At 36.7% G+C, this 25,572-nt stretch overlaps 1 protein-coding gene across 2 annotated transcripts; it reads left to right on the top strand.

Moving 5' to 3' along the window:
• The first annotated feature begins 6,602 nt into the window (after window positions 1–6,602).
• On the top strand, window positions 6,603–25,107 carry LOC139970728 (lysocardiolipin acyltransferase 1-like). 2 transcript variants are annotated; one of them, XM_071976674.1, is made up of 5 exons: window positions 6,603–6,607; window positions 11,308–11,496; window positions 12,864–12,995; window positions 14,830–14,961; window positions 15,672–25,107. In XM_071976674.1, the coding sequence occupies exons 2-5, from the start codon at window positions 11,313–11,315 to the stop codon at window positions 16,172–16,174; spliced, it is 951 nt and encodes a 316-aa protein (XP_071832775.1). In that variant the 5' UTR covers window positions 6,603–6,607; window positions 11,308–11,312; the 3' UTR covers window positions 16,175–25,107. The 2 variants fall into 2 exon arrangements, with proteins under 2 accessions (XP_071832775.1, XP_071832773.1); XM_071976672.1 differs by lacking the exon at window positions 6,603–6,607 and adding an exon at window positions 7,351–7,378.
• The last annotated feature ends 465 nt before the right edge of the window (window positions 25,108–25,572 follow it).

Raw genomic sequence — 25,572 nt, 5'->3', positions numbered from 1 at the left:
GTCATTTAAATTGGTCAAACACGCTTTGGACCGGGCAAGACGCATTATGGTACTCTTCTACAATGTCCTTAGAGTTCATGTTAACCATCGGTTTGGTGGTCCAAAGCGTGCTGCATGGATTAGGGCCCAAAGCTTTTTCGTGGTCCCGTTACACTCGATGATGAAGTAATGATTTAGTGGTCATTTAAATTGGTCAAGCACGCTTTGGACCGGGCAAGACGCATTATGGTACTCTTCTACAATGTCCTTAGAGTTCATGTTAACCATCGGTTAGGTGGTCCAAAGCGTGCTGCATGGATTAGGGCCCAAAGCTTTTTCGTGGTCCCGTTACACTCGATGATGAAGTAATGATTTAATGGTCAGTTTAATTGGTCAAGCACGCTTTGGACCGGGCAAGACGCATTATGGTACTCTTTTACAAAGTCCTTAGAGTACATGTTACCCATTGGTTAGGTGGTCCAAAGCGTGCTGCATGGATAAGGGCCCAAAGCTTTTTCATGGTCCAATTACACTCATTAAAGAAGTAATGATTTAGTGGTCATTTAAATTGGTCAAGCACTCTTTGGACCGGGCAAGACGCATTATGGTACTCTTCTACAATGTCCTTAGAGTTAATGTTACCCATTGGTTAGGTGGTCCAAAGCGTGCTGCATGGATTAGGGCCCAAAGCTTTTTCGTGGTCCCGTTACACTCATTGAAGAAGTAATGATTTAATGGTCATTTAAATTGGTCAAGCACTCTTTGGACCGGGCAAGACGCATTATGGTACCCTTCTACAAGGTCCTCAGACTTCCCATGACCCATTGGTTGGGCGGTCCAAGGCGTGCTGGATTTGATTAGGGTCCAAATGTTTTTATTTCAGTTCCCGTTACATTTATTTAAAAAAAATGTTGATTTAATGGTCATTTTAATTGGTCAAGCACTCTTTGGAGCGGGCAAGACGCATTATGGTATCCTTCTACAATGTGTTAAGAATTCATATGACCCATTGGTAAGGTGGTCCAAGGCGTGCTAGTCTTGATTAGGGCCTAAAGTAATTTTTTTACATTAATTTAAGAGCTGATGAAGTACTGGTCATTTTAGTTGGTCAAAAACTATTTGGACCGGGCAAGATGCATTATGGTACCCTTCCACATAGTCATTAGAGTTCATATGACCCATGGGCCATAGATAAACCTCTTTCCACGACCATATGTTGAACATCTTGTAAGAAAGCTTTTGTCTTGCCAGAGGTGTTACGTCGATACCATTGTCGAATACGTAACTGAATCGATAGCAGTTACTCATTCGCGAATGTCGAACGAGGAACGGGGAATAAGTATCTAACTTCACACCGGTCTTCACACCGGTGGTTTGGTGGTTTTTGTAGGCTGCACTGCAGCTAGCTAGATAACCTGTATGAAAACCCCAAACAATGCATTATGCAAGCATGCTGCATAGCAACATAATGGTCGGTCGGTACGTGAATGGTAGACCAAGACACGAATCGAAGCAAAACATTCTGTTTGTTCGATAATTTTGTCTAACGCAAGATGATCAGGCTCAACAATTATTCATGAAGTTCATTTGCAATTTAAGACGATTTTACAAATGCACAGTTGACGTAGTCCAATTCTTCTAAGGACGTTTCAGGAATACACCAGCGACCATATATACTTGAAGTTAGTAATTCAACGTTAGGTTTACCGGTTAGGCTAGGCAAAGTTGGTAATATTGCCTAGTACTAGAGGCTAATACTAGTCAAGGCCCAGGCCTGAGTAAGTACTACTACTAATAATAATATTACTAGCCTAGGCCTAAGTACTTTAAGTAGTATTACTAGTATTGGGTCCTAAGGACTGCACTCGTAGAGACCTAGGCCCTAGCGTTAGAACTTGGGCCAAACAACTTAGCCTAGACAGTAGGATAACAAAGTGACTTGATGCCAGATGAAGCAAAATGAAACTAGCCTACTTCATCAAATTGAAAAGATGATCTAGCCTAAGGGCAAGGCTCCCCAACTAGGCTAGGCCAAACTTAAGGACCAAGGCCTACGTTGGGCGGTATCCAGTCAAAACGTCCCTTTACCAAAACGTCCCCGCTTTTTAAGACCAAAACATCCCCGCTTTTTACCAAAACTTCCCCGCAGTCAAAACGTCCCCGTGAGTCAAAACGTCCCCGCTTTTATAATCAGTTGGAATGCAAGTGTGGATGTTTTTAGTTCAAATCAAAGAGTAAGGATAAGTATAGTTTAGGTTGAAAACACAGTTTTTAGAAGTGGGAAGTGCTGGGTATGTGGGCGGAAACATTTTTGAATTTTCTGAGGTAAGATATTAGAAAAGGGAATGCAAGAGGGCTGTAGGGTAATAGGATTTTTTTTAAACACGAGTTGGTTTCTGTATGAATGAATATATACGATATTGAGGGAAGGGAATATAAAAAAAATTTTGTTTTGTTTATGTACAACAAGTTACTTTTGGAATATGCGAGACGGACTGGATGAAAGTGATATATATTTTCCTACAGCACATACGTTTATTTTTTTTTCTGAAGACACATTATATTTTTGATTTTCGTGATTGCTTGCCTATTTTGCTACCCTTTTCCAGAATTTATTCTGCCTTCTTATCTTTTGATGGTCTAGAAGGGGGACTACGGCTAAAGCCCCCGTTCCCGTCTCTGCCCTAAACGATATATATATAGTTCTTCATGATTTATTTAGCGCCTGTAATCCTGTAATCCAACTTGCATGCCGATAACTTAGCCAAATAATAACTTAAAATTAATATATATTAACAACTGTGAATGAATGTATTAGACAGGGACGTTTTGACTTACGGGACGTTTTGACCAACGGGGACGTTTTGACCAAAAGCGGGGACGTTTTGGTTAAGGGACGTTTTGGTTAAGGGACGTTTTGGTTAAGGGACGTTTTGACTGGTAAGCCGTTGGGCATAACTCAGCTGTATTAATACTAGTAAAAAAATGGTGGGCACTATTTGTACAATTCTTGTTAAATTAGTGATTTACTAATGCTTCTTGACCTGATCAATAGTTAAACAAGGATGGTATTTTCACTTATTTACCTGATCATCGGTGGATGAGATATTTATCCAATCTTTTGTTAAAAAAGTGTTGCCGTGATGCTCATGTACCCGATCACCAGTCAGGCCAGGTGTAACAAAGTTTACCACATGGTCAGAGATAACAAACACTGCATTAAAGAAATGGAACAAAAATGGAAATGCAAATACAGAAAGAAGAAAAGCATTTCATTCAATATTTCCAAGAAAAATAAGAAGTTGATGTTTAAATATTTAAATGGTTGGATAAGCCAAATCTTATGCCTAACTACCAAATAACCGCCTTTATAAAAATATTAGGATGCTCCGTGGCAGGATTGCACAAAGTAATAACAACCATATCTGTTTTACTAGCCAAGCAAATTGCTTTATCATTGCGGTACATTTATGTTGTTCAGGCTTATTACGTTCGCATTATAAATTTCAGGTTCCAATGTCACATACAAGATCTTTGGGTGATCGTAGCTTTCTGAATGCTGTACCACGTTTATGGAACTCCATCCCAGTTGAAATTAGGTCTTTAGATTCTATTATTCAATTCAAGCGCTGTCTTAAAACTATTCTTTTCTCTCTAATCTATTAGTTTTTGCACATTCAGCACCCCATAAAGCACATAGCACATAGGAGTCTGCACTTTAAAGACTAATTATTATTATTTATGCAGACTTGGCCATAAGTAAGTAATTGGTAAATATCGTCACCGAACATTGCAGTTGACATACGGTTGAGGTAGGTACACTGCGATCTTGCCTTTCTTTTATGTAGGCCATATATGTTGGGAGCACCTGTTGGCTGTAGTAGTGGCATAAATTTCACGAATCAAAACAAATTATGTGACTCACAATATAGAATATATTTCTGTGACTGGCTGAAAATTCAGTCATCTTACTGTCAATTTGCCAATTATTGCCAGCAATTTCTTGCCGTGAATAAGGTGGTTTAAAAATACGGTGAAACATATTTACTGTGAGTTATCACCTGACCGGTGCTGTGGCCGAGTGGATAAAGGCAGTGGCATTTGAAGCAATGAGGCTTAGCAATTGGGAGATTTGGGGTTCGATTCCCGGCCGGGTCATAGTAAGGTGGGTTTTTCATCCAAGAGCAATCTACGATTTTCCCATCTGAAATGACTTTCTAAATTGAAAAGATTCCAAATTTGAGTTAAAATATTGAATTGGAAGCCGCCCGACGTGTAAGTTGTAATTCATAAGCCCTTGCGGGTTTCTCCCACATTTGTGGTCGTTTAAGCGTCGTTAAAATAACTGCTGATTATTATTATGATTATTATTATTACTAGTTAACTTCTTTATTGTAAATGGTCTCTGTATTAATCTAATCATGCTTTTGCCCAGCCCCCCTCCCCCCACCCCCAAATATTGATGTACCTAAGTTTTATGTTGCATTCCCTTTGTACAAAGCATTGCCCTGAGCTGTAGATAATTTCTTTATATATTGTGTATCCAGTGCAGGTAGCTTAAATTACAGATAGAAATATTGCTACATTTAATTATTTTCTACTTTACATGGTAGAGTCCTTAACAAACACACTGATCTTGTCCCTCCTACATAATTACAACTATCAATTTGCTATTCACATGTTTACATGAAGTCATGAACAGATTATTATAGTGTCAACTCAAGTAAAGTAAATATTGTAAACAACTTCCTATTTCTGTCAACAGAAAATGCCACATATATTCAGGAATACATTTGGAGGATTCCTCTACCTCATGATTCTGTTCTTAACTGCCAGCATTGGCGTTGTACTCATCATGGCCCCCCTGCTACCATTAATGATCCTGTACCCTTACACGTATCGAAAAATTATGGATAACCTGATGGGACTTTGGCTGATACTTCCAGTGGTGAGTATGTGCACTTTTAAACAAGAATGAATGTTAACATTCTCTGAAACTGTGCATCAACTTTCGTAGTTCAGTTACTTGTATCAGAAGCATGGGAAATGGATGTACTAGGAATCTTAGTTATATACTGAACTTTGGTGAAAGTATGACAAGTGATACTGTGTGCATCACTGAAGGCCCCTGTTATTAAAGTCAAGTTCTCATATAATCTTTTCTCCAAGGCTCTCAAGAGATTGGTAAGCCCTTTATGTGTTGATTTTGCTTGGTAAAGTAACTTGACACCAACTTTGAGTCATTACTCCGTTTAGGAGTGGAGTAGTGGCTCCCTCTCATTTGTGTCCTGGCATTTTTGCAAAATTTTGGTCACTTTGTCCTCAAGATAAATGCACCAGAAATAGACTGTTAATCTAATACAATACAACTGTTCTTAGATTTTTATACATTCAACATCTAACACTCTTACCAGAGCAACTTTCGCTGCCCCCTTATTCAAATTGTGGGTTGATCTTTCTTTCAATCACCAAAAATTTGGCCACTTCTAGTGTATTGTTCTTGTGACACAACAAATATTTCTTCAGTTTCCTATGCTAACAAATGAATCCCTCACCTACTTTTGTTAGCATATATGCCAGAGAGAGTTTGACCACCAGTCATGACATCTTTGTGATATAAAATGTTCCTACCAACTTGGCAAATTATTGTTAAGTGTGGATTGATTCTTTATCATATCAGCCATAAAAGAATGTACGTCACAAATTCATGGAAGTTAAGTAGCTGAATGGTGCTACTGATCTCCATTTATCTCATTCTTAAGCATGTACGCTGAGCTTGTTAAATGCCAGATTCATAATACTAGCAGATGGTTATTGTGTGCACAGACTTTCCCCTGACATGATGCTGGTAACACTATAATGAGTACATACTATCATGGATCCAATCTACAGTAACATAAGTGTATTCATTACAAGACTGATAATGGTTGGGATGTTGTTTGGTTGAGAATGTTGTGGTTGTGGTTGAGAATGTTGTGTGGTTGAGGGTGTTGTGTGGTTGGGAATACTGTGTGGTTGGTGTATTGTGTGATTGGGGTGTTGTGTGATTGGGGCATTGTGTGTTGTGTGATTGGAGTGTTGTGTGATTGGGGCATTGTGTGATTGGGGTGTTGTGGTACCGCTCTGAGTCTGAATATACTTGTTACTAGATCATGACCTTAACAGCTTTGTTGATATTCTGTATAGAGCTCATAATGAAAATGAGTACAGTAGTTGGCACATTTTTTTGTATAGTCTATGTGATGGATGCCTCTCTCTAGATATTAAGATACAATCATTTTGACCTGCTTAATGCAAGCATCATGCACCAAGAAAATTAGCCAGAATTTCAAGCCATGCAGAACAAGAAATACTTTGGAAGGGACACTTACATTTGGTTTCTATATGACAATTAACCTACAATCAGCATTGCCAGATAAGAACAATTTTGTTGAGACTGGTAAAATTAAATGAACAGTCATGCATGATAAAGAACTTACAGATCTACCTGAGTGTTTTGGAAGGATTGTATTGTGTGCTATCTAGCTACACACATCCTTAGATCTGATGAAAGTAAACACATGACATGTTGTACAATTGATTATGAGATTCCATTTTTCTTTATCTCTTCATTCACAGGGTTTAATAGGTGAGTTGCCCATTGAAGTTGATCTTTGGTATTTGCCTAGTCGTTATCTTCACCAGAAGCTTTTGGTATTGTATGGATTGCTGCATTGCATAAGTATGTAATGTTTATGGTATTTTTCCCCCCCTAGGATCAATGTCAATGTCAAAAAGGTATGTGAATAAATTTCAGTTTGGAATCAGAGTTTGGAATCACCATTGTTGTAAAGTCACAAGTAGAAATAATAACTGTATGCAGCAAGAAAAGTCACATTCAATAGCACAACAAAGATGTTGTGAATACTGTGCTGTTCACGATGGAATTGACAAGTACTTTATGTGATGCTGCCATATCTCCAACCACAAGTTACAATGTTCTGATGTTTTTCACAAAAATAGCCAATAGCAAGGTTACATGGTGTGGTACCATCACGTGCACACATACAGTAAATAAAAAGCAATGCGCAACTTGAACTCTAGTGTACCTTCACCTCAATGGAGCACATCCTCCTTCCTGCAATGGTAATTTTCCTATTTGAAATGATTATTTTTCACTTCCACATGTTGTATTACAACATCAAAGGGAAAATCAGGGCAATGACTACTGGCAATGAAGTTGACTTTAGCCAAGTTAGTACTGTTTAGTAGCAGTTCTCATTGGCTTTTAGTGTGCTCAACTGTTCAATGCACAATAAACATTTAGAAACCTTAGTAAAAGTTCAGAGATGTATCAGCTTTACATTATTAAATACTGGCGTGAGATCCTGCTCCTAGGGACAGCCCATGATATTTACAAGTAGGTGTAGCATATAACAGTCATCTCATACGGTATAGAATGATAAGTATTTACTCCGCCCCTCTCTTACCTGTCCTCTTCTCTACATGTAAACTTGTGTGTACAATGTAAGTGTTCTTGATTTTGCTATTAATGGTGTCGGTGTGCAATATCCTATGTTCCTTAGCTGTACTGTATGAACTCTTTCAACAGACTGTACGTAGGCAAGTATGTTAATAGTAGTACAATGGGGAGACAATTTACCTTGCATAGTGAATGACGAGATTGCAATTGGAGTGTGGACGAGGCCTGTTTGTTGATAGTGATCCTGAGAAGGAGTAGGTCAGAGAGATTGCTACGTGGATGTAGTGGGAAAAAACCCACTCATGCATGGATGCAAGTTTAATTTTGAGGTGATGAATATATTTGCATCATCGAATTGTCAATTTTCCATGCAAAACCTGCTTAAACCTCTTGCAAATATCACGCTCCCATCCGTAGTGATTGCAGGCCTGACAAGAGGAGGGGGAGGGTCAGAAGGACTCTTGCCCTGGGCCTGGAATCAATAAGAGGTCCCTGGAAGCAGTGGATTAAATAATTTATTCCCATTCTAATTATAAACCTGGCCCCTGGGCATAAATGAACATTCCATGAAGACAACTCAGTGACTTAGTTTTTAGGGGCCTGACCTGTTTCCTTGACGCCACTAAGTGGCTTAGGGTATAAATAGTCCTCTATGTCAGCTCTGTGTTGACGAGTATCAGGGAAGTACATCTCTTCAAATCTTCAAATGACTCAATATAGCACTGAGGAAAATGAAACAGGGTAAAGTGAAATACAGAGTACTGCCTCATACATTTAAATCAATAGTCAGAATGCAGCTGTGCTCAGTTTTATTCATATTTTATCAACATTTATGACAAAGCCAAAACAACCTTAGTCTGGGTCTTATAGTAGAACATGCCAATATGCTCCTCGTTATCTTGACCACACCTCTTGCTGAATATGAAAACTGGAATTAATTTCTGTCGTAGATTAGCAAATCTGATCTGTTGTATAAAATCAGTCGAAATGTCACAGATGGGCAGTTGCTTACTCCACATGGATTTCTCATTGGTTTCAGTCTCCATTACACCTTTTAGGATGTGGGTTGGTACCAGTGTATTCAGTAATTGAAGCGCCATTATGTCTTAAATTATGCTCCCAAACAATTAAAACAATTGTTTGTGCTTATTCACAAGTCAAAATCTTCAAGATACAGAATATTATTCTTAGATAGCCAGGGATCACAGTACAGAAGCTTTGGTAGTGGTTTGGACTGATATAATGCTTAGGAGTAGTTTAAGAATCCTACACTATATTAGTATTAATCGCAAATAAAACGGGTATGAAATTTAAATTTTTATGTTCTTTTCATTATTTCGAAGTCTCAAGCTAAAGAAATTGTTCCGTAAATTTTAATATGAATCAAACATCAAACTTTACCAATTTAATGCCAATAAAGCAGTTTTTATAACCAACTTAAAGACAGACATCAAAGTAGAATTGCCATTTTTGAAACTCTTACCATGCCACTATTCCCATGACAAAGAGCTATAAGGTTGAAGAGCTATCAGGAAGTAACTTCCAATGGTACTCATGATTGCTGCCCTTGTTAGGTAAATATTTTAATAATAATAGGATACCATCATATTTATTCCATCTTCAACATCTGCTGGCAGGTGGCCCATATATACAGAATAATTTAACTGAACCTAGCATGTAGCACTGAAGAGACAAATTGCTAGATTTTGATACCAGGAAAACAACACAAAATTAAACTTTGTACAGGTATATTGTGTTTTAGACGGCAATTCTGTAGTTTGATGTTTCAGGAATTCGGAATTGAATCCTTCATATCATTGATTTCTTTTAGTAAAGACACGCCCAAATTGGTAACAGATTTAAAAGGAAAGTACATAATAATTATTTCTTAGTTCCTTCACAAATTTGTCATTAGACACATTGAGAAGGTTATAAAATGTTCAAGATGTACTTTGAACCAATCAGAATAATGAAGAGAAAGAATGATGAAGTTTCTTTGCAAGCAAAAGCATACAGTTTAAATATCAATAGATCTGGAAATGGGACTTTCTACTAAAATGTGCCAAGTAAGGATATTGATAATTTTCACTTTAGTATGCATCATCAAAAGTCATCCTGAAAGGAATTTTCAGTTTTTTGAATACCAGTTTATGTTTATTGTACATTGAAATGGAAATGGAAAGTGATTCCTCTTATTAATGTAATTGTTTGGTCATGGGAGTATCATGGTTAAAAACTAAAACAGGCAGCACATTATGATCAACACAGGTTAGTAGCATTGATTATATCTTGGACGTCGGCAAGAAAGGTACTGCTGTAGAATTCGATGTAACAGTAACGTACAAAGGATCAATGTAAAGCCAGCATGGGATGCCTTGAAATATTATCAGTTACAGTGTGGTGCTATGAATAATATCAAATCTAGACTAATGGATGTCCTTGTGTCACATTACACCATCATAATGTTTCACATAAATCAAAGCAACTCAGTGTGAAGATCACTTAATGCATTATGCCAGCATGTTTTGTTAAGCCTCATTAAGCACTCCATTATAACTACGAACTAAGCAATCCCTCACCCTGAAGTAGTTTTTGGTAATGTTGTGTAGTAAATTATCACACAATCATCATGATGTACTTTTTTTAAGGGTAAAGTCTTGGTCCATTTGCAGAGATCAAGCGAATGAAAAAATTGAAACAAATGCATCGTGTCTTGAATGTTTCATTGTTTCGGTCGAGTTCAAAACATTAATGGGGCTGGCATATATGTCTTGACGTTTCGGTACGTAGGGCGGTACGCCAGGCTAGTTTCTTTTATGCTATCACCGTACCAGCACCATTATGTAATTGTCCCTTTCTCTCCCTACCCAATAATGTTTCAGTAGCATAGAGAGCACCTTGCAGGACACATTCCATAAATGCCCTCGATCAATTGATATTTTTTCTATACTGAGTCCAGAGAAAAATTGTTCACTGTGTAGGTGACATTGTATTCCAATATTATTTCTTGAGGTCAAGACATTCGCCAACAAGGGATTCTTATTTCTTGACATTTTCAAAAGCTTGATCTCTGTAAATGGGCCAAGCTTTTGGCAAAATAGTCAAGATTGTGTGATTAATTATGACACAGCTGCGCCTAAAAAATATTCTCTAGAGCAAGATCTAATGCATGATGAGGCTTTATGGATGAATTATTAATAAGGAACGGAACTTACGGGTTGTCTTAGTTCAAGTCTACATTTTGGTTCTTTTGTGGTTAATATAAATAACAGTTGAGAATGCCCTTAAACCTTATTCTGTCCATTTCATTATGTCATCTGAAAATCTAAAAGCTATCCCATTATTTTCTTTGAGTACAGTAGTACAGTAGGTGTGTGCTTCATATCACAAGAGTTTCCTTCGCCACTTGTAGCACTCATCTTCTGTCAAAACATGTTGTGATATCATGAATATTCATAAACCCCATCACAGTTACTTGCAATTCACAGTCACTGGCTACATCTATTAGTCCCACTGTATCTTTCAACTTGCCATACTTTTGCACAGTAACAACAATAGCTTATTACATGACTCTGATAGTGTGGGAATATCAGATTTAAAATCACACTGGTCCAGATGTTTTGTACCATGTCAGATGACTGATGAAATTGACTTTCACAGGTCAACTTGAAAGTGTTAAAGAGCAATTTCCCTTTTGTATCATAATAGCCTCTACAGATTCATACCCCAGCTGATAGCTTCCTGTCTAATAAATGCATTCTTTCTCGTGAATCTTAAAATAATGAGATACTTTATTTGTATGGCTCATTTCAGTTTTCATTTTCAAACAATTGTTTTTCTTCTTTTGTATCCTGTTTTTGTCACAGAGCTGATGTTTGATGTAAAATTCTTCATCACTGGAGACAAACTGAAAGTAAATGAAAGTTCCCTTATCATGATGAACCACAGGACTACCATCGATTGGCTATTCTTCTGGGAAGTATTCTGGCAACAGAGTTCCGTTAAAAGTGAAAAAATTATCCTCAAAAGATCTTTAAAATGGGTCCCTGGCTTTGGTAAGTCTGACTTATAAAATTTGTCTGTTCGTAGAATTATCCCCGATATATGACAGTGCATCAAAATTCCGCTCTTTCAGTTATTTTTCCTTTCACATTTTAGGAATAAATAACACATTCATTGTTGGAAAGTGAAAACTTGGATCTGGTAGGGAAGAGGTTGATTGTGTTGTTCATGGAGGGTTTGCTAGACTGCTTTAAAGCAGGGTTTCCCTAACTTTATCCCCCCACGAACCCCCTGTGGATACCAGAGTTTTCCTGGGGTTTCATGCACCCCAGTTAGGGAACCCCTGGCTTAAAGGCTAAAAGTTTGCCGCTGCTAAAAGGTTTGACTTTATAGCAAACAACAAGTAGGCCAAATGGGGAAGAGGGGTGAAACTATCCTCCTTCCCATCATGAAAAATATCTACTATTCCCTATCTCCATGGGTTTGGATTCAATAGCAGCATGGTCAGGCTGTAAGATTTAAAGACCCATCATTCCCCTTCTTTTAGATGGAATAAAAAGTGTATACTGATCTCTGCCTGGCTGATTTTTTTTTAGTATCCTGATAATTGAAATGTTGCTGTGAATTATTGCACTAAGTGGCATCAACAGGTGCATCACTATGGTGTGTTTCACATCATGTTTTTAATAGAACAAGGAGTCAGTCATTTGGAAACAAATTATGTTAACAAGTTTGTACGACTGAACTTGGAATGTTGTAATGAAGTTCAAATTACAGCTCCCTCTTGAATTAAAGTTTCCATAATCTTGTAAAGCTTGATGGTCTTAGGAGAAAGATAAGGCAACTCAAAGCATCTCTCTTTCTTTGTCAAATTTGCATCAGAAGATGTGAAATGGGTCCAAAATTCCTAAGTTTTTGGCAATAAAACAATCACACATTCCATAAAATTTTTGGGACAAGAATTTTCCATACCAGATTGTATCATTAGTAACGCGATAGTTGGGCAACCAAAATGGTGTCAATGGCATAGATCCCTAAGTGAAATTGACGGTGGTTTCCAATTTATTTAGTAATATATTTACATATTTTTAGCTGGAATGGTACGCTGTTACAATCCAACTCAAACTGCAGCTTTCATGCATGTCATGCCTGCTATGGTCAAACGCTATTGTCCCTTGGATAGAGGCTGTGGTATTAGAAGCAATGCGACCTAGCATCTGGGAGGTTGTTGGTTCAACACCTGGTTGGCCAAAGCAAAGGAAGGGGGAGAGATTTTTCCACAATGGAAATCCACATATATTGGATAACCACCCCACGTGCAGTGTAATAAGCCATTGTCTCTTGCATGTGTCTTATGATGGTTGTTATTAAATAAAGTAGTGATTCGCATCTTAACAGCTAGTTCTGTCTTTTTCAACAGGTTGGGCAATGCAGATTGCCATGTATGTATTCCTGGCAAGAAAGTGGGAGGTTGACCAACCGTGGATAAAGATGATGTTGGATTACTTTCAGCAACTTAAATACAAAGCTCAAATTTTAATTTTTCCAGAAGGTAAGCTGAAGTTGGTTGTTATCTGTTGAAAAAAAGTTGAAATGTTTACTATGAAGCTGCAGAATTGCATACTTATACCGTGACAAAGAGAGTTTGCCAATAATTTAGTACCAAATGTTATTGTTTTCAATTTGCCATTATTAACATAGAGCGACCTCTGATCAAGTGTAGAAAACTTTATATTACATTAGCATTAAATGTAGTGATTGTAGATTTATGGTCACAGAGTTACTGGAATTCTTTTCTGAAGTTGTATCCCAAATATACTGAACTTTTGTCAATGTAGCATTGAATCTCACATTTTAAGTTATTTGTCACATGAGGTCAACAGATGTTGATGGATGACAATGTTGTAAACAGGATGTCTATAGAGGGGGTGGGGGGGGAGTCTTGTGAAGCCTCACACATGGTTTGTAGATCTATACAGGTTGATGTGTGATAAAGGTCTATCAATATGTCACTCTTAAAAATCATGATTTATGTTGCTGCATTTATTATTTACAACATGTTAAAGTTGCTTGGAGCCCATTATATGAAGAATGGGACTTGTATTTTGGATACTTTAAACGAAGAAGGAAGGCAGGGATCAAAGACAATATATATTGTTCAGTAACCTCAAAACTCTCTAATATTTTATTTTTAAAGAGTAGCAAAGAATGTAAGTAGAAAAGATGGGTCACAGAAAGAGGTGAGGATCTGGAATGGGAGAGAGGGGGCTGGGGGGGAGGTGAAACAATTGGACAAATTATATAAAAAACTTCCTTCATATTACTTGCTTCTCAAAGCAGTGTCTACTGTGTAGTTGTATATGAAGGGACACCCTAAGAAGCATTGCATCATTGAGTAACAATTGAATCAAATGAATCAAATTGGTATCGAAACATGTAATCAATGCTAGGTCAGTCTTTTGTGGTCAATCTTAACAGAAAATCACAGTTGTTACTGCATATTGTAAAGCAAAACACTACACTACCATACCATGCACAATGAACACTAACTGAAATTTATTCAATGTTTGAATAAGAAAGCGATCTGCCTCAAAGTCAGGTTGTGATAAAAACGTAACAAAGCAAACCTTGAGTAAGTTGAGTTATTAGTCAAATTCCTTTTCCTCCAGTACTGTAGTTATTGCAGGGTTTTTTTAAATTGTTTTTCCATGTAACTTTAACAAATGGAACTTAAATTCAAACTGTTTCCAGTTTTAAGATGGTTTGCTTATTAGGACTGGTTTCTAGTGAAAGACTAGTTCACAACTTCAGTTCAAGAAAAATAAAACTTCCTGTTAAAAAAAGCTTTTCTTCTTAGTTCATGTGTTTTTATTATTATGATTATTGTTATTATTTTTATTTGTGAGCCCTCAGTGAAGTGTTATTTATTTTCTTTGTTAATTGTAACTTTTACTCTTGAGTTAAACAAATGAAGGTCTTTATATTTCCAAGTCAATCATCTCATCTAGGAGGAGTCGAAGAGAAGGATTGTTCTCCACATTCTATTTCTCTTCCATCCCAGACCACTGGATGAGTGGAAGCAGATATACAGACATGAGCTTTTTCCGCGAATTTGCGGGATATCCGTGATTTCTTTTCTACCTTGGTGACAAAAACTATTATCCTAACACACTGTAGCATACGCAAACTGGAGCCTATATTGCAAATTTGAAAAGTTCCATGATATTTTTTGAACCCCAGGCTCATCCCTGTATATAACAATTAAACTTTTTTTAAATTATTTTTCTGTATTCTGTGTCATATTTGTTTCTCCTTACGGTTTGGCAGTAACATGTTCCATGTCAGGAATTGAATTTTTTTTGTGCTTACATTTTGTGACTTTGCAGGCACTGACATGAATGAGAGATCATTGTCCAAGAGTCATTCATACGCTAAAAAGAACGGACTGCAGTCCTTTGAGTATGTCCTTCATCCTCGGACCACAGGGTTTGTGTACATCGCTCAGACCATGAGAGAGAGTAAGTGATTTGTGACATGGATTGCTAGCGTAGTAAAAAAATGGTTCTTCATCTAAGACGGCTCCCGATGATGAAATGGGTGAATGTGGAGTGATAGCGTTGGCAAGAATTTTATCTCTATTGTGAGCCATACAAGTAAAAATGCTTGCATTTGGCTTCAGAAGTCACCATACCACAGCTGGATATATTGCTTTGTAAAGTTTTCAAGCAATACCAGCTCTTTTGGCACTAAGTGACCAAATTTTAGGTCATATAATCTTGACAAAATTGAAACATTTCATGTTTAGAGCGAAATGGCATCAGTGATTTTTTAAGATCCAGGCTTTCTGTTTTCCTCCAAGCAAATGTTTGATTGGCATAGATATTACATGAACTGCAGGCATATAAGATAAACATGAGTAAGACTGGATGAATGTGTGGATGAATATGGGCAATGATATTAGTTCAAATGGTCACTTGTCACTGTGTTATGTATAATACCCAATTCCTTTTCCTGAAAAAATAGAAAGCATTTGAAAGTAGGTTATTTATACGCACCACCATTTCACCCATTTTACCCAGGTGCGAAGTTGATTGAATTTGATATGTTTTATGCTTTTCAACCTTGACATGTTTATACTTTCTCTGGCTTTCAATACTCATGAATATGGTCGAAACATAAGGGAAAGCTTGACCTGTTTGCAATTTTGCATAATTTTCATGTTTCACAGAGGGTGTTATCGATGCTATCTATGATGTCACCGTTGGTTACCCCTGCCAAATACCGGCCTGCGGAGAGCTAGATTCCCTGTACGGTAACTTCCCAGACGAGGTACACTTTCATATACGCAGGCATTCCATAGACACCATCCCAACCTCTGACGAAGACCTGGAGAACTGGTGTATAGAAAAATGGAAGGAGAAAGAGAAGACTCTGGAGAAATTTTACCAGAAGGATAAATGTTTCCATGACGACCATCAAAATGGCGTGACCAACAACGTGCAAGGCAAATCTACCACTATAGACAGGTTTGTCCTGTGGTCTGTGATGGGGTTCTGGGTGATATTTGCTATCTTTGTACCGACTCTACTATGGTATTCATCTCTAGCTAGATATCAGGTAGTAATCTTTGGTATACTGATGCATCTGGTGAATCTACTCGGTGGCGTCGAAAAGCTAGCATTCTGTACAATGTCTTGGCGTTATGGTAAAACCAGTAAGTTGTTTTCTTGACAGCTGTGTGCTAGTCAAGAAGTGAATGCATGTTTGTGAATGAGTGTTGAGCAACATCGTGTCTTGCAGTCAATCCAACTGTCAGTCAGTCAGTCAGTCAGCGTGCATGTGCATATTTAATGAATACTGATTTACAACATACAAAATTGCATTTTGAGTGATTACCAATTAGGGATATAGGTGTGTATTGTGAGACTGCCTGAAATCGGTGGAGTAAACTACCAGTTAAAGCTGCACATGCATTAGTGACTGACTGACAGTTGACACATTCATGCATATTTACAATGTGTCTAACATGCTTGCAATCTCCATGACTCCTCTTCAGAGTATACATGCATATGGAATGATTCCCATCGAAAGTATATTTGCATATTTGTGTCTCTCAGTCACTACTGCTAACCAGTCAGGATATATCTGTGTATGGAATAATTGTCAGGATTTTTACATTTTGCACAACTGCCAGCTATGGTTTGCATATTGAATGACTGACTACCTGTCATGGATTTCAAAGCATATTGTGTGACTGCCATTCATAGATTGCATAACTGCCATTTTACATGATGTTTGCTCAGGATAGACATGCATGTATACATGTGACTGCCATTTATGGGTTGCAAGCATATCGAATGACTTCCTGTCATGGATTGCAATACATGCATTTCACATTATTTTCATTCAGGATATACATGCAAATTGTGTGACTGTCTGTCACAGTTTACAAGTATAGCAGATGACTGCCTGTCATGGTTCAAATACATGCTGTTTGCATGATTCTTGCTCAGGATATACTGTACATGCATACAGTGTGACTAACAGTTGTGGTTTGCATACATGCATTTTGCATGCTACTTGCTCAGGATAGACATGGATATATATACATGTGAAGTTTGTGCAAGAGTCAAAGCAAAGATGATAGTACTAGAAGTTGTAATATTTAAACAACTAGTGTCTTTCGTTGCACACTGCCAATAAGGAATCAATGGTAGGCTGTCGCATTCAATGCTGTTACACTGTGTGTTGTCTATGAACATGATTTTTGTGCTGTATTTAAGTATATTATGTGAGCAGTATATTAGGCAGTTGACTGGTAGCAGTTTCAGAGGATAAGAATCATTTCTATTTATTGATGCAGCGTTGTGTGTCATATTTTCCGTTTTGTTACTTACCATAGCTTTGTTTGGTCATCTGAAAATTCTTGTCCCCACGTTCTTTTCTGGTGTGCTGTCCGAGGGGGCTTCCCTTCCCTTTGTCTTTGTTTTATATGGTGTAACCAGTTTCTCTTGCCAAATCAGGGTATTAGGTGTTAATTGGTTGATACAAATATCACAAATGTTGATGTTCTTAATGTAGGAAAATAAACTTCCCCTTTATGTGACCGTTGCTACACCCTTTAGGACATATCTAAAATTGTTATCAATTACGATACTCTATGGGTACAGTATTGTGGGATATTTTTGTGGATGAGTATCTGTGGAAGAATGAAGACTGAATTTTATTTTGCAGAAAACGATCAGTTTTTGGGGACAGTAGTAAAGTAAAAACCGGTAGTAAACAAATGCTTCAAACCTGTTCTTGCTTGCAATTATAATTTATTATAATATAATTATATCTAGGGAAAATAAAGATTGTATAGTAGTCCATGAGAGTTTCCTTGTCAAAATATGTCATAAAATTTAATGCATGGTCTGAGTCAAGGTTATTTATTACCATAGATGCATAAACACAATGAAAGAGACAACAAGGGAATTTAGTGCAAAACTAAATAGCGGATGTAGGTGGTTTGGTTGTATTGTGAATATTTACTGTTTAAGTGAAATTCCAAATAAGTACAAAGTTGATGAAAATGTAGCTGGATTCGATGTTGCTTACTGCATGGGACAAAGTTCAATTTTTATCATTTCACAAAGTTGCAAAAGCATAAATAATCTCAGTACAGGAATTTACAGACTAGATGAGTTCTAAGTATTCAAAGACCTTCCTCAATGTGTACTAGTCAGAACATTAATGTAGAATCAATACCATCAGAATACAAGTAGTGAATTTTACAAATTTTGAGCAATAAATAAGCCATTCCATGTCACATGTGGTCTCGTGTATCAGATCAAAATATAAAATAAGTATTTATAAGTTAGCTGGGATATGTTATGAAGTTTATTTTGTGTGTATAGGATGGAGATGAAAGAATAGCACAATGTTTACTTAATGGTATATATATATATTTTGTTGTCTTTGACGGAAGAACGAATATTGTTGTAGCAAAAGTAGAGGCTCTAAGGTGTCACCCTGATTATAATTGAAGTGATGTGCCGAGGATACTTTTAGAAATGCAAGAACAGTTTTCTTCTGTTTTCTCCTTCTAAGGAAAAGTATCTAATTAAAGTGGACAATGATATACCAAAGCTAGATACTCCTGGTTATAAAGTGGGGTACTGTACCTGGCAATATTCTTTTCCATTTATTTCCCAAAATTCCATGTCATGTGTGTGAAAAGGAATTCCAAATATTTAGAATTGAATGAAGAATGATACATGATACAAGAATGATACATCACTGAGTGTCTGGTTTTGGATTGCCATGGTTAAGGGTGATAATGTTTAACTACCTGTCAGCAAAAAATTAACACTCATAAGTGTGTTATCACCTCATCTGCTTGTCTTTAAAATCTAGTAGAATTTACCTGAGGATGTACCTGTCCCTGGTAAGAAGAAAGGAAGTGGTCATTGGTGAAATGAGTCTCCAGTGAATCACGAAAGTTAAATAGTAATTTATAGAAATCTAGGCCGGTTCATACTCAAGTAATGGGCACTGTAGCTATGTCTAAAACTATAACAGTGTCGCACTCTGTTACTATGTAATTGATTCAGACTTAACGGCTATAACTATGTGTTTACCAGGTATCAGTGGAACGTATGGTAATGCACACAGTATACTCTGTATAGGCATACATAGCAAGTTAGCTTGCATAATGTGAATAGTTTAATTGGTCCTCCCTAAACAAACCCTAAAAAATCACAATAAACTAAAATATAGCAAACTATTATAATGATATCCTTCTTGAGAAGCTACTACTGCCCATCTTTTCGCCTTCTTTACGATGTCTTTGTATTCAGCTCTTTGGTGGTCTCAAAGTACAGGGAAACCTTCACACATGAAGCCGGCGCTCCTTAAATTGGTCGGCTAAAGTTGTCATCCATCTGAGGCTGGGAGATCAGATAGTTCTTTGAACTTACAAGCAGCACATCAGAGATATTTATAGCACTGTAACAGATGAACAAAATTTAAAATTCTTGGCTGTGCTTAAAATGTGCAATGAAGATAAGTATTCTTTTACCATATATGGTTTGTTTACATCTATTGCCCGCGATACATATGTGGAGTATGAACTAGCCCTTACAGTTGCCCTTGACGACATTTACTAATAATGGTTCCCTTCTTCAGGATATATCTATAATTACACATTTCAGGGAGTTCCATTAAAAGGTTAAAGACTAGGTGATATCTAGTATCCCATTGTATGACTGTTATGTTTCCCTGAAACTACTTATACTTAAAATGCCAACATTAAACAGAACAGTTTAATAGAAATGTGCTGGTATATTTGTTGTTAAAAGGAAGTTATGGTAACATTCAATGTATGTTTCTTCAATCAGTTTTTACTCTAAGACAAATGCCTTTTGGCTGCCCTAAAAACAGTTATATTTAGTCCACGTACCTGTGTATTCTGGCTTTAGCTTTCAGTGGCAAAAAAAGAAACAAAATGGTTCCACCTCTCAAAGACTTTATGACACAAGTCAAATTGAATATTTAATTGGCCTTTGTTTCCTTCCTCAAAGACTTATTCTTTGTGATGTTGCAGCTGTTCTCCCTGACATACAGAATGCACAAGCTATTTATTAAAGACCAACTATGGAGACTTTTCGATGAACATAAAATCCCACCATTTTGCATGTATGTAATCCTTAATGTAATCCTCCAATTACATTGCTGTAATTAACTTTACCAATTTCGGACGTTAAATACGTGAAAAATGGGAAGAAAAGTCAGCTTTTTATGAAACCTATTTCAGACATTCCTGAAACATTCCGAAGACATCAGGTGACCCTGTGACGTCACTGTTTGTATACCTCACTCACAACAATACTTTTAGTGTGTAAAGTTGTATACTTGAGCTGCGAAAAACATCAACGATATTACTCCTTTTCCCCCGAAATGCCACAATTCTGTGTTGTTGGAGGTTGTAGTTATACCTCATCCAACAAAAGCATCAGCTTTTTTAGATTTCCGAGTAAAAGAACCGACGTAAAATGCCGCAGACATTGGATCAATTTTTTGAGATCCACGCGGAAAGATTTTTCAGCACCCGGAGTATCTCAAGCCCACGAGTCCACATGCATGACCCTGCTTCTGTGTATGCTGTAAATGTCTCATTCTGCGAAAATTATATACTGTCGACAGCTGTGTCGGACCATGGTCGGACATAGCTAATGTGAAATTGACCGTAAACAAGCTCTGGACGTCCTTACATGTAACATTATATCACGCAATTGACAGTATAATATTTACTGTAAGAGATGACCGTGTATATACCGTGCCTATATAGGGTAGCATTGTTAGTACATGTAGTGAGTTGGCTCACAGCATGTGTAAATAGTCATGTTAGGATTTCATCGCATTTATCTATTTCCTTTGTTGTATTCCAGTATCGTGAGTTTGTGATACATTGTGTTATATTGTCCTTTATGTTTATTCCGGCATCTGCATGGTCCAAGGAGTTGAATAAAAACGGTTCTATGTAGCGATCGGACGTTTTATTTTGTTAGTGACTGTCTTGTGATTGTGGGATGTAACTGGTCAAGGCCTGTTTCAACTAGACCTAACTCTATGGAATTACACAGAGTCACGGTAGTATTTCGCCCAGGATTGAACGAGAAACGTGGATTTGGATATTCACTGTTAAATTTTGTTTATTGAAAGGATACTTTTTCTGTGTTTGTACTTTTGGATATTAAAACGAGTAAGTACTATGTTCAGCTGAAGCTTAGTCATGTATATGCTACCCTGGTCGATTCAGGTCAGCGTCTTCTCGTAGTTGTTCGATTATGTTTAGTGTCTTTTTGGTAATTTGTTGACAGTAACGTAAGCCATTTTCCGTCACATATCACGCATGAGGCATCTTTTAGGTATATTCTTCTGTTCAGTTTACGGTATCTTGCGATCAAATTGTATTACGGAATCGCCAAGCTGCTTGCATGTTCTACAGTATATTGTACCGTACGGACCTATTGACGCTCCGCTATGTAAAAGATGCTTCCATTGGAGTGGAAATTTTGCTAATAAAATAACCAATTAAACTAAATTTTCTTCTTAAAATTGTCTTAAAACTATTTGTTTACCTTCGTGTGTTCTTGTTTTAAGCTAACAGCTTTTCAAATGCTCTAAATTGGAAGCCAAGTACAGTACAATTGTTCGCTATCTGTGTATAAACAGTGCTTATATCAGCGTTTGATTTTCGTATACAAACAATGACGTCACACGGTGACCAGAGGCTCCTTTGGGTCAATCTCTGTTTTCAGACATTCCAGAGGTTCATGTCACGTGACTACCCAAAATGTCCATTTTCGTGGTCGTTTTTTGATGGGTTATAGTAGGTTTTCGAAGTTTATTTTTTACACATGTTGATTATGGGTATGTAAACTCCCAAATTAATGGAAAATCCCCCCCAAAAAATTTGCCTCCATAGTTGGTCTTTAAGTACTCCATAGGATAATCTTTCTTTTTGAAAGTTTTTTTTTACATTTTTAGCTTACTAATGAAATTTAAGGAAAGAATTTATGCTGGACGTCTTTAAGTTGTGTCATCAATATGTTTCAAAATATGATCAAGAAAAATAATTGGTTAAAAAAGTACAGAAATGAATTGAAGGTTGTATATAAAATTAAAAAAAAGTTTCCTCATCTCGAAGGTGCTAAGCACGCTGTCAGCTGACGATGATGAACGGAGACGAAGCCCAGAAAGTGCAATAATAAAACTAATAATAGTTAATAATGATAATTAATTGTCTATGTTATTTTGTTAATTTAATAAGTGTTTACCCATATGACATTGGTGTATCATTTGGCTGCTAGCCTTGTCATCAGAGAGAAACTGCCCAATCTGTTGGTTCTGTTTTATTTGCTTTCCAAGGTTTGCCTCAGTATTAATTCGTGTCTTGATTTTCAATGTTTGTTTATTTGTGTGTATTTTTGTTATTGCTTGTTTATTACTGTTGCTTTAGTGGTGATTCATTGTTTTTTTAATTGTTTTTATTTATACAAGCCTTAAGGTGATTTGTGTGAATCACTGGATCTTCTCTTTTGGCCTTTCTTATATATCTAGGGATGCAACATTTCTCTCTCCTTATTTTGGTCACAAAAAGATTTTGTCAATGCCGTGACTGTTTCTTTTATACTTGTTCTTTTCATAAGCACATGTAAGCCTTTTTGTCTTTATATAATGTAATGGTTGAAGGTCTGGTAAGTTTTGTTGTGATTGTTTTAAGTGACTAAAATCATATTAATTATTCAGGCAATTCATGCACAATAGTTTACCTAAAAAAGAATGTGTCCATTCCCTGCATAGTGCATTTTAGAAGTGGGTGAGGGGAGATGGGGTTGAGATTGGCTATACCTTTGTCTGCCTCTCCTTGATGGTTCCCAGTTGATTATATGGCATACCAAAAGACTATCACTGTAATTGTTTTTTTTTTTTTTTTTTTTTTTTTTTAACCAAAATGTATATTGAGTCAAAGTCATTGGAATGGAGAGGATAAAATGAATTTTAAGGTCGATAAGCTAAAAGCCTGGCTGTTGGGGAACTATCTAACCTTTTCACAGCAAAACTTTCTTCTGGCTGTATTTAGATTAGTAACTTTGATCATTTTACAAGATATGTCTCTACTGCCATTGATAATAATAATCAGAGTTTAGATGAAATACTTGATAGAGAGAGAGAGAGTGACTCACTCTCCAGATCTACCTCCAGAAATAAATATGAAAGGAGCAAAAATAGAAGCATTTATAAATGGAACACCTACGGAGAGACTTGCTCTGTAGATATACACCAGGAAATAAGTATAAGTATATAGAAGCACTTATAAGTGGAGCAGTATGAATGTATCATTGATAGGGAAATTAAACAATATAACACAAACACCTGCTAGCTGATAATGATATGTAAATATTTAAATTAGTAAGGATTCCTATTTCTTTTTCTTCTTTTGGCTAATTTACATAGTATATATATATATATATATCTATGATTAATGAGCACTACCTGCCAGCTTCAGACAGGGTACCAAGAAGCCAAGCTTGAAACAGTTTAAAATCTGTCTATAATAGTCACAGTAACAAAGAACTACTCTAGCCTTGTTACTATGACATGGTTCAGCATAGTGTACAGTGTCTGCATATATATGGATTTTTTGAGAATGTATTATATTACTATCTGTGTATTTAGTGTGAGATCATATTCTGTATTTATTCATCATTCCTCCCTCATCGTCATGTCATCATTCCAAAACAGAACCAAACTTTTCATCCAAAGTTTCTCAACTTGTTTGTTGTCCTTAGGTCCCTTTTTTTGTTCTTTTTCTATTTTTTGTGAAGTCATTTTTATGCATAATCAGGTTAGAGCAAATTGATTTGTATGATTTGTTCAATTTTGAACCAAAGTTGTTATATTTTCTTGCTCTTTTTCTCACTTTTTTTTTTTTTAATAAACTTACTCAACATTTGAGTGAAGGTTTCTTCTAAGCCATAATTTGAGTAACCAGAATTGAAATTAAGAATTATTTCCTCTGTATTGTTAAGTTGAGGTAAGGAGGAGAAAGTCAACATTGAAGAATGTGTGTTATATTTGTTAGTGTCTGCATGTTTCATGAAGCAGCTAATGAAGCAGGAGATTTGTCAAGACTTGCATAACGGTCTTTAATCATGTTATGAATATGACTGATTATCTCCTATTTCAAGGATTTAAATAACTATTTAATGGGGAAAATATATGGCTATAAATGGGATTCGAACCATTATCAAATTTCTTTGCTCTTTACCATTGCCTTAAATTACCCAGTCAGTTTTCCATTTTTCATTTACTGATATGAATAAATATGAGATAGCATAATTCACTTTCTCCATGATAATACAGTTCTGGATGTAAAGAAACCAAACTAACTACACAACCAAAGTCGATAAAGTTGCGGGGTAAAAAACTCGGCCACACATTTGACTAGATGTGTGGCCTGGTTTTTCAAAAAATTGTGAAACTTGCCAGGGTTTGTATTCCTCGGGTTATTCAGCGTCTGCAAAGACAAAGTTTGGTAAAGCCTTGATAAAAAGTGTTTTAATGAAGGTGAAGTAGTGGGCGACATCCCAAAAGGCAGAACAAATTAATGCTTATAGCTGCTCATTACTTACTACTGTATTAAAAAGAGGGGATATGGGGGGGGGGGAGATGCTGTTGTAAGGTGAACATTGGTAATTGCCAGAAAGGTTCTTTCCAGAACTTTTCTGTCTGAGCTTCAAGTCTTGCAGTCTATGTGCATCCAGTTTAATATGTGTAACAAGCATTGGCCAATATACCACTGGGGGAGGGGGGAGGGGTGATGTGAGAAGTGCTAGACAGTTAGCCATTGCTGTATAAGTGCTGGATGAAATAGTTTAACTTTTGAGTTAAGTCAGTCAGTCTGTAATTTTTTTTCTTCTTCGTTTTGCTATCTCTCATTCATGGTGTGTTCCTTTCTTGAGTTAATGGTCTGTGCTACTATTTGCTGATGTGTAATTTTGGAATATCCATTCTTTTCTTCTGTTTTGTGTGACCTACTTGAGAATGACCCAATGTTGGACATCAACTGCTCTCTTTAATATGATGTGATTTGTGAAATAAAGGGAAAAAAATAATTGTAATGTTCAGCTATATTCTTTACGTTCAGATTTTGACAAATGGTAACTAACAGTGTCGTTGCATACTGTATTGAAAATATTTTACTGCTGTGTGCTGCCTTCCTATTGCAAAAGAGAAGAAACCAAAAATTAGGACCAGACAGAAGGTATTTTTATGTGTAACACAGTACAACTTATTTTCTGTGCCAAGATGTGTTTGCAATGTAACTTCTCTTGCTGTCAAATCAATTTCAGCAAAATGACATTGCCAAATGATACTGAGAAAATCTTGGTTACGTGAGTAAGCATGAACACTTTGTCAAAACTTACCTCACTACTGCATTTAGAGCTATTGTATGCAGCCTAGTTCCTAGCTGGTAACTAGCCTAGATTCCATGAAAGAATTGGGGCTTCAAGTGATTTTGCTGGTGACAAACAGGGTGAAACTTATATTGAAGAGAGACTGTCTTAACCTTCAACTAT

This window comes from Apostichopus japonicus, chromosome 8, assembly GCF_037975245.1.
Source record: "Apostichopus japonicus isolate 1M-3 chromosome 8, ASM3797524v1, whole genome shotgun sequence".
Classification (NCBI taxonomy): domain Eukaryota; kingdom Metazoa; phylum Echinodermata; class Holothuroidea; order Aspidochirotida; family Stichopodidae; genus Apostichopus; species Apostichopus japonicus.
The sequence above is the reverse complement of the archived record's forward strand: the minus strand, read 5'-3'. Positions and strand labels throughout refer to the sequence as shown.

Bases quoted from the DNA above. Each gene is read 5' to 3' on its own strand.
- LOC139970728 (XM_071976672.1), top strand. The intron at 11,497-12,863 runs GTAAGTCTGACT...CTTTTTCAACAG, and splicing joins AAAATGGGTCCCTGGCTTTG to GTTGGGCAATGCAGATTGCC. The intron at 12,996-14,829 runs GTAAGCTGAAGT...GTGACTTTGCAG, and splicing joins AATTTTAATTTTTCCAGAAG to GCACTGACATGAATGAGAGA.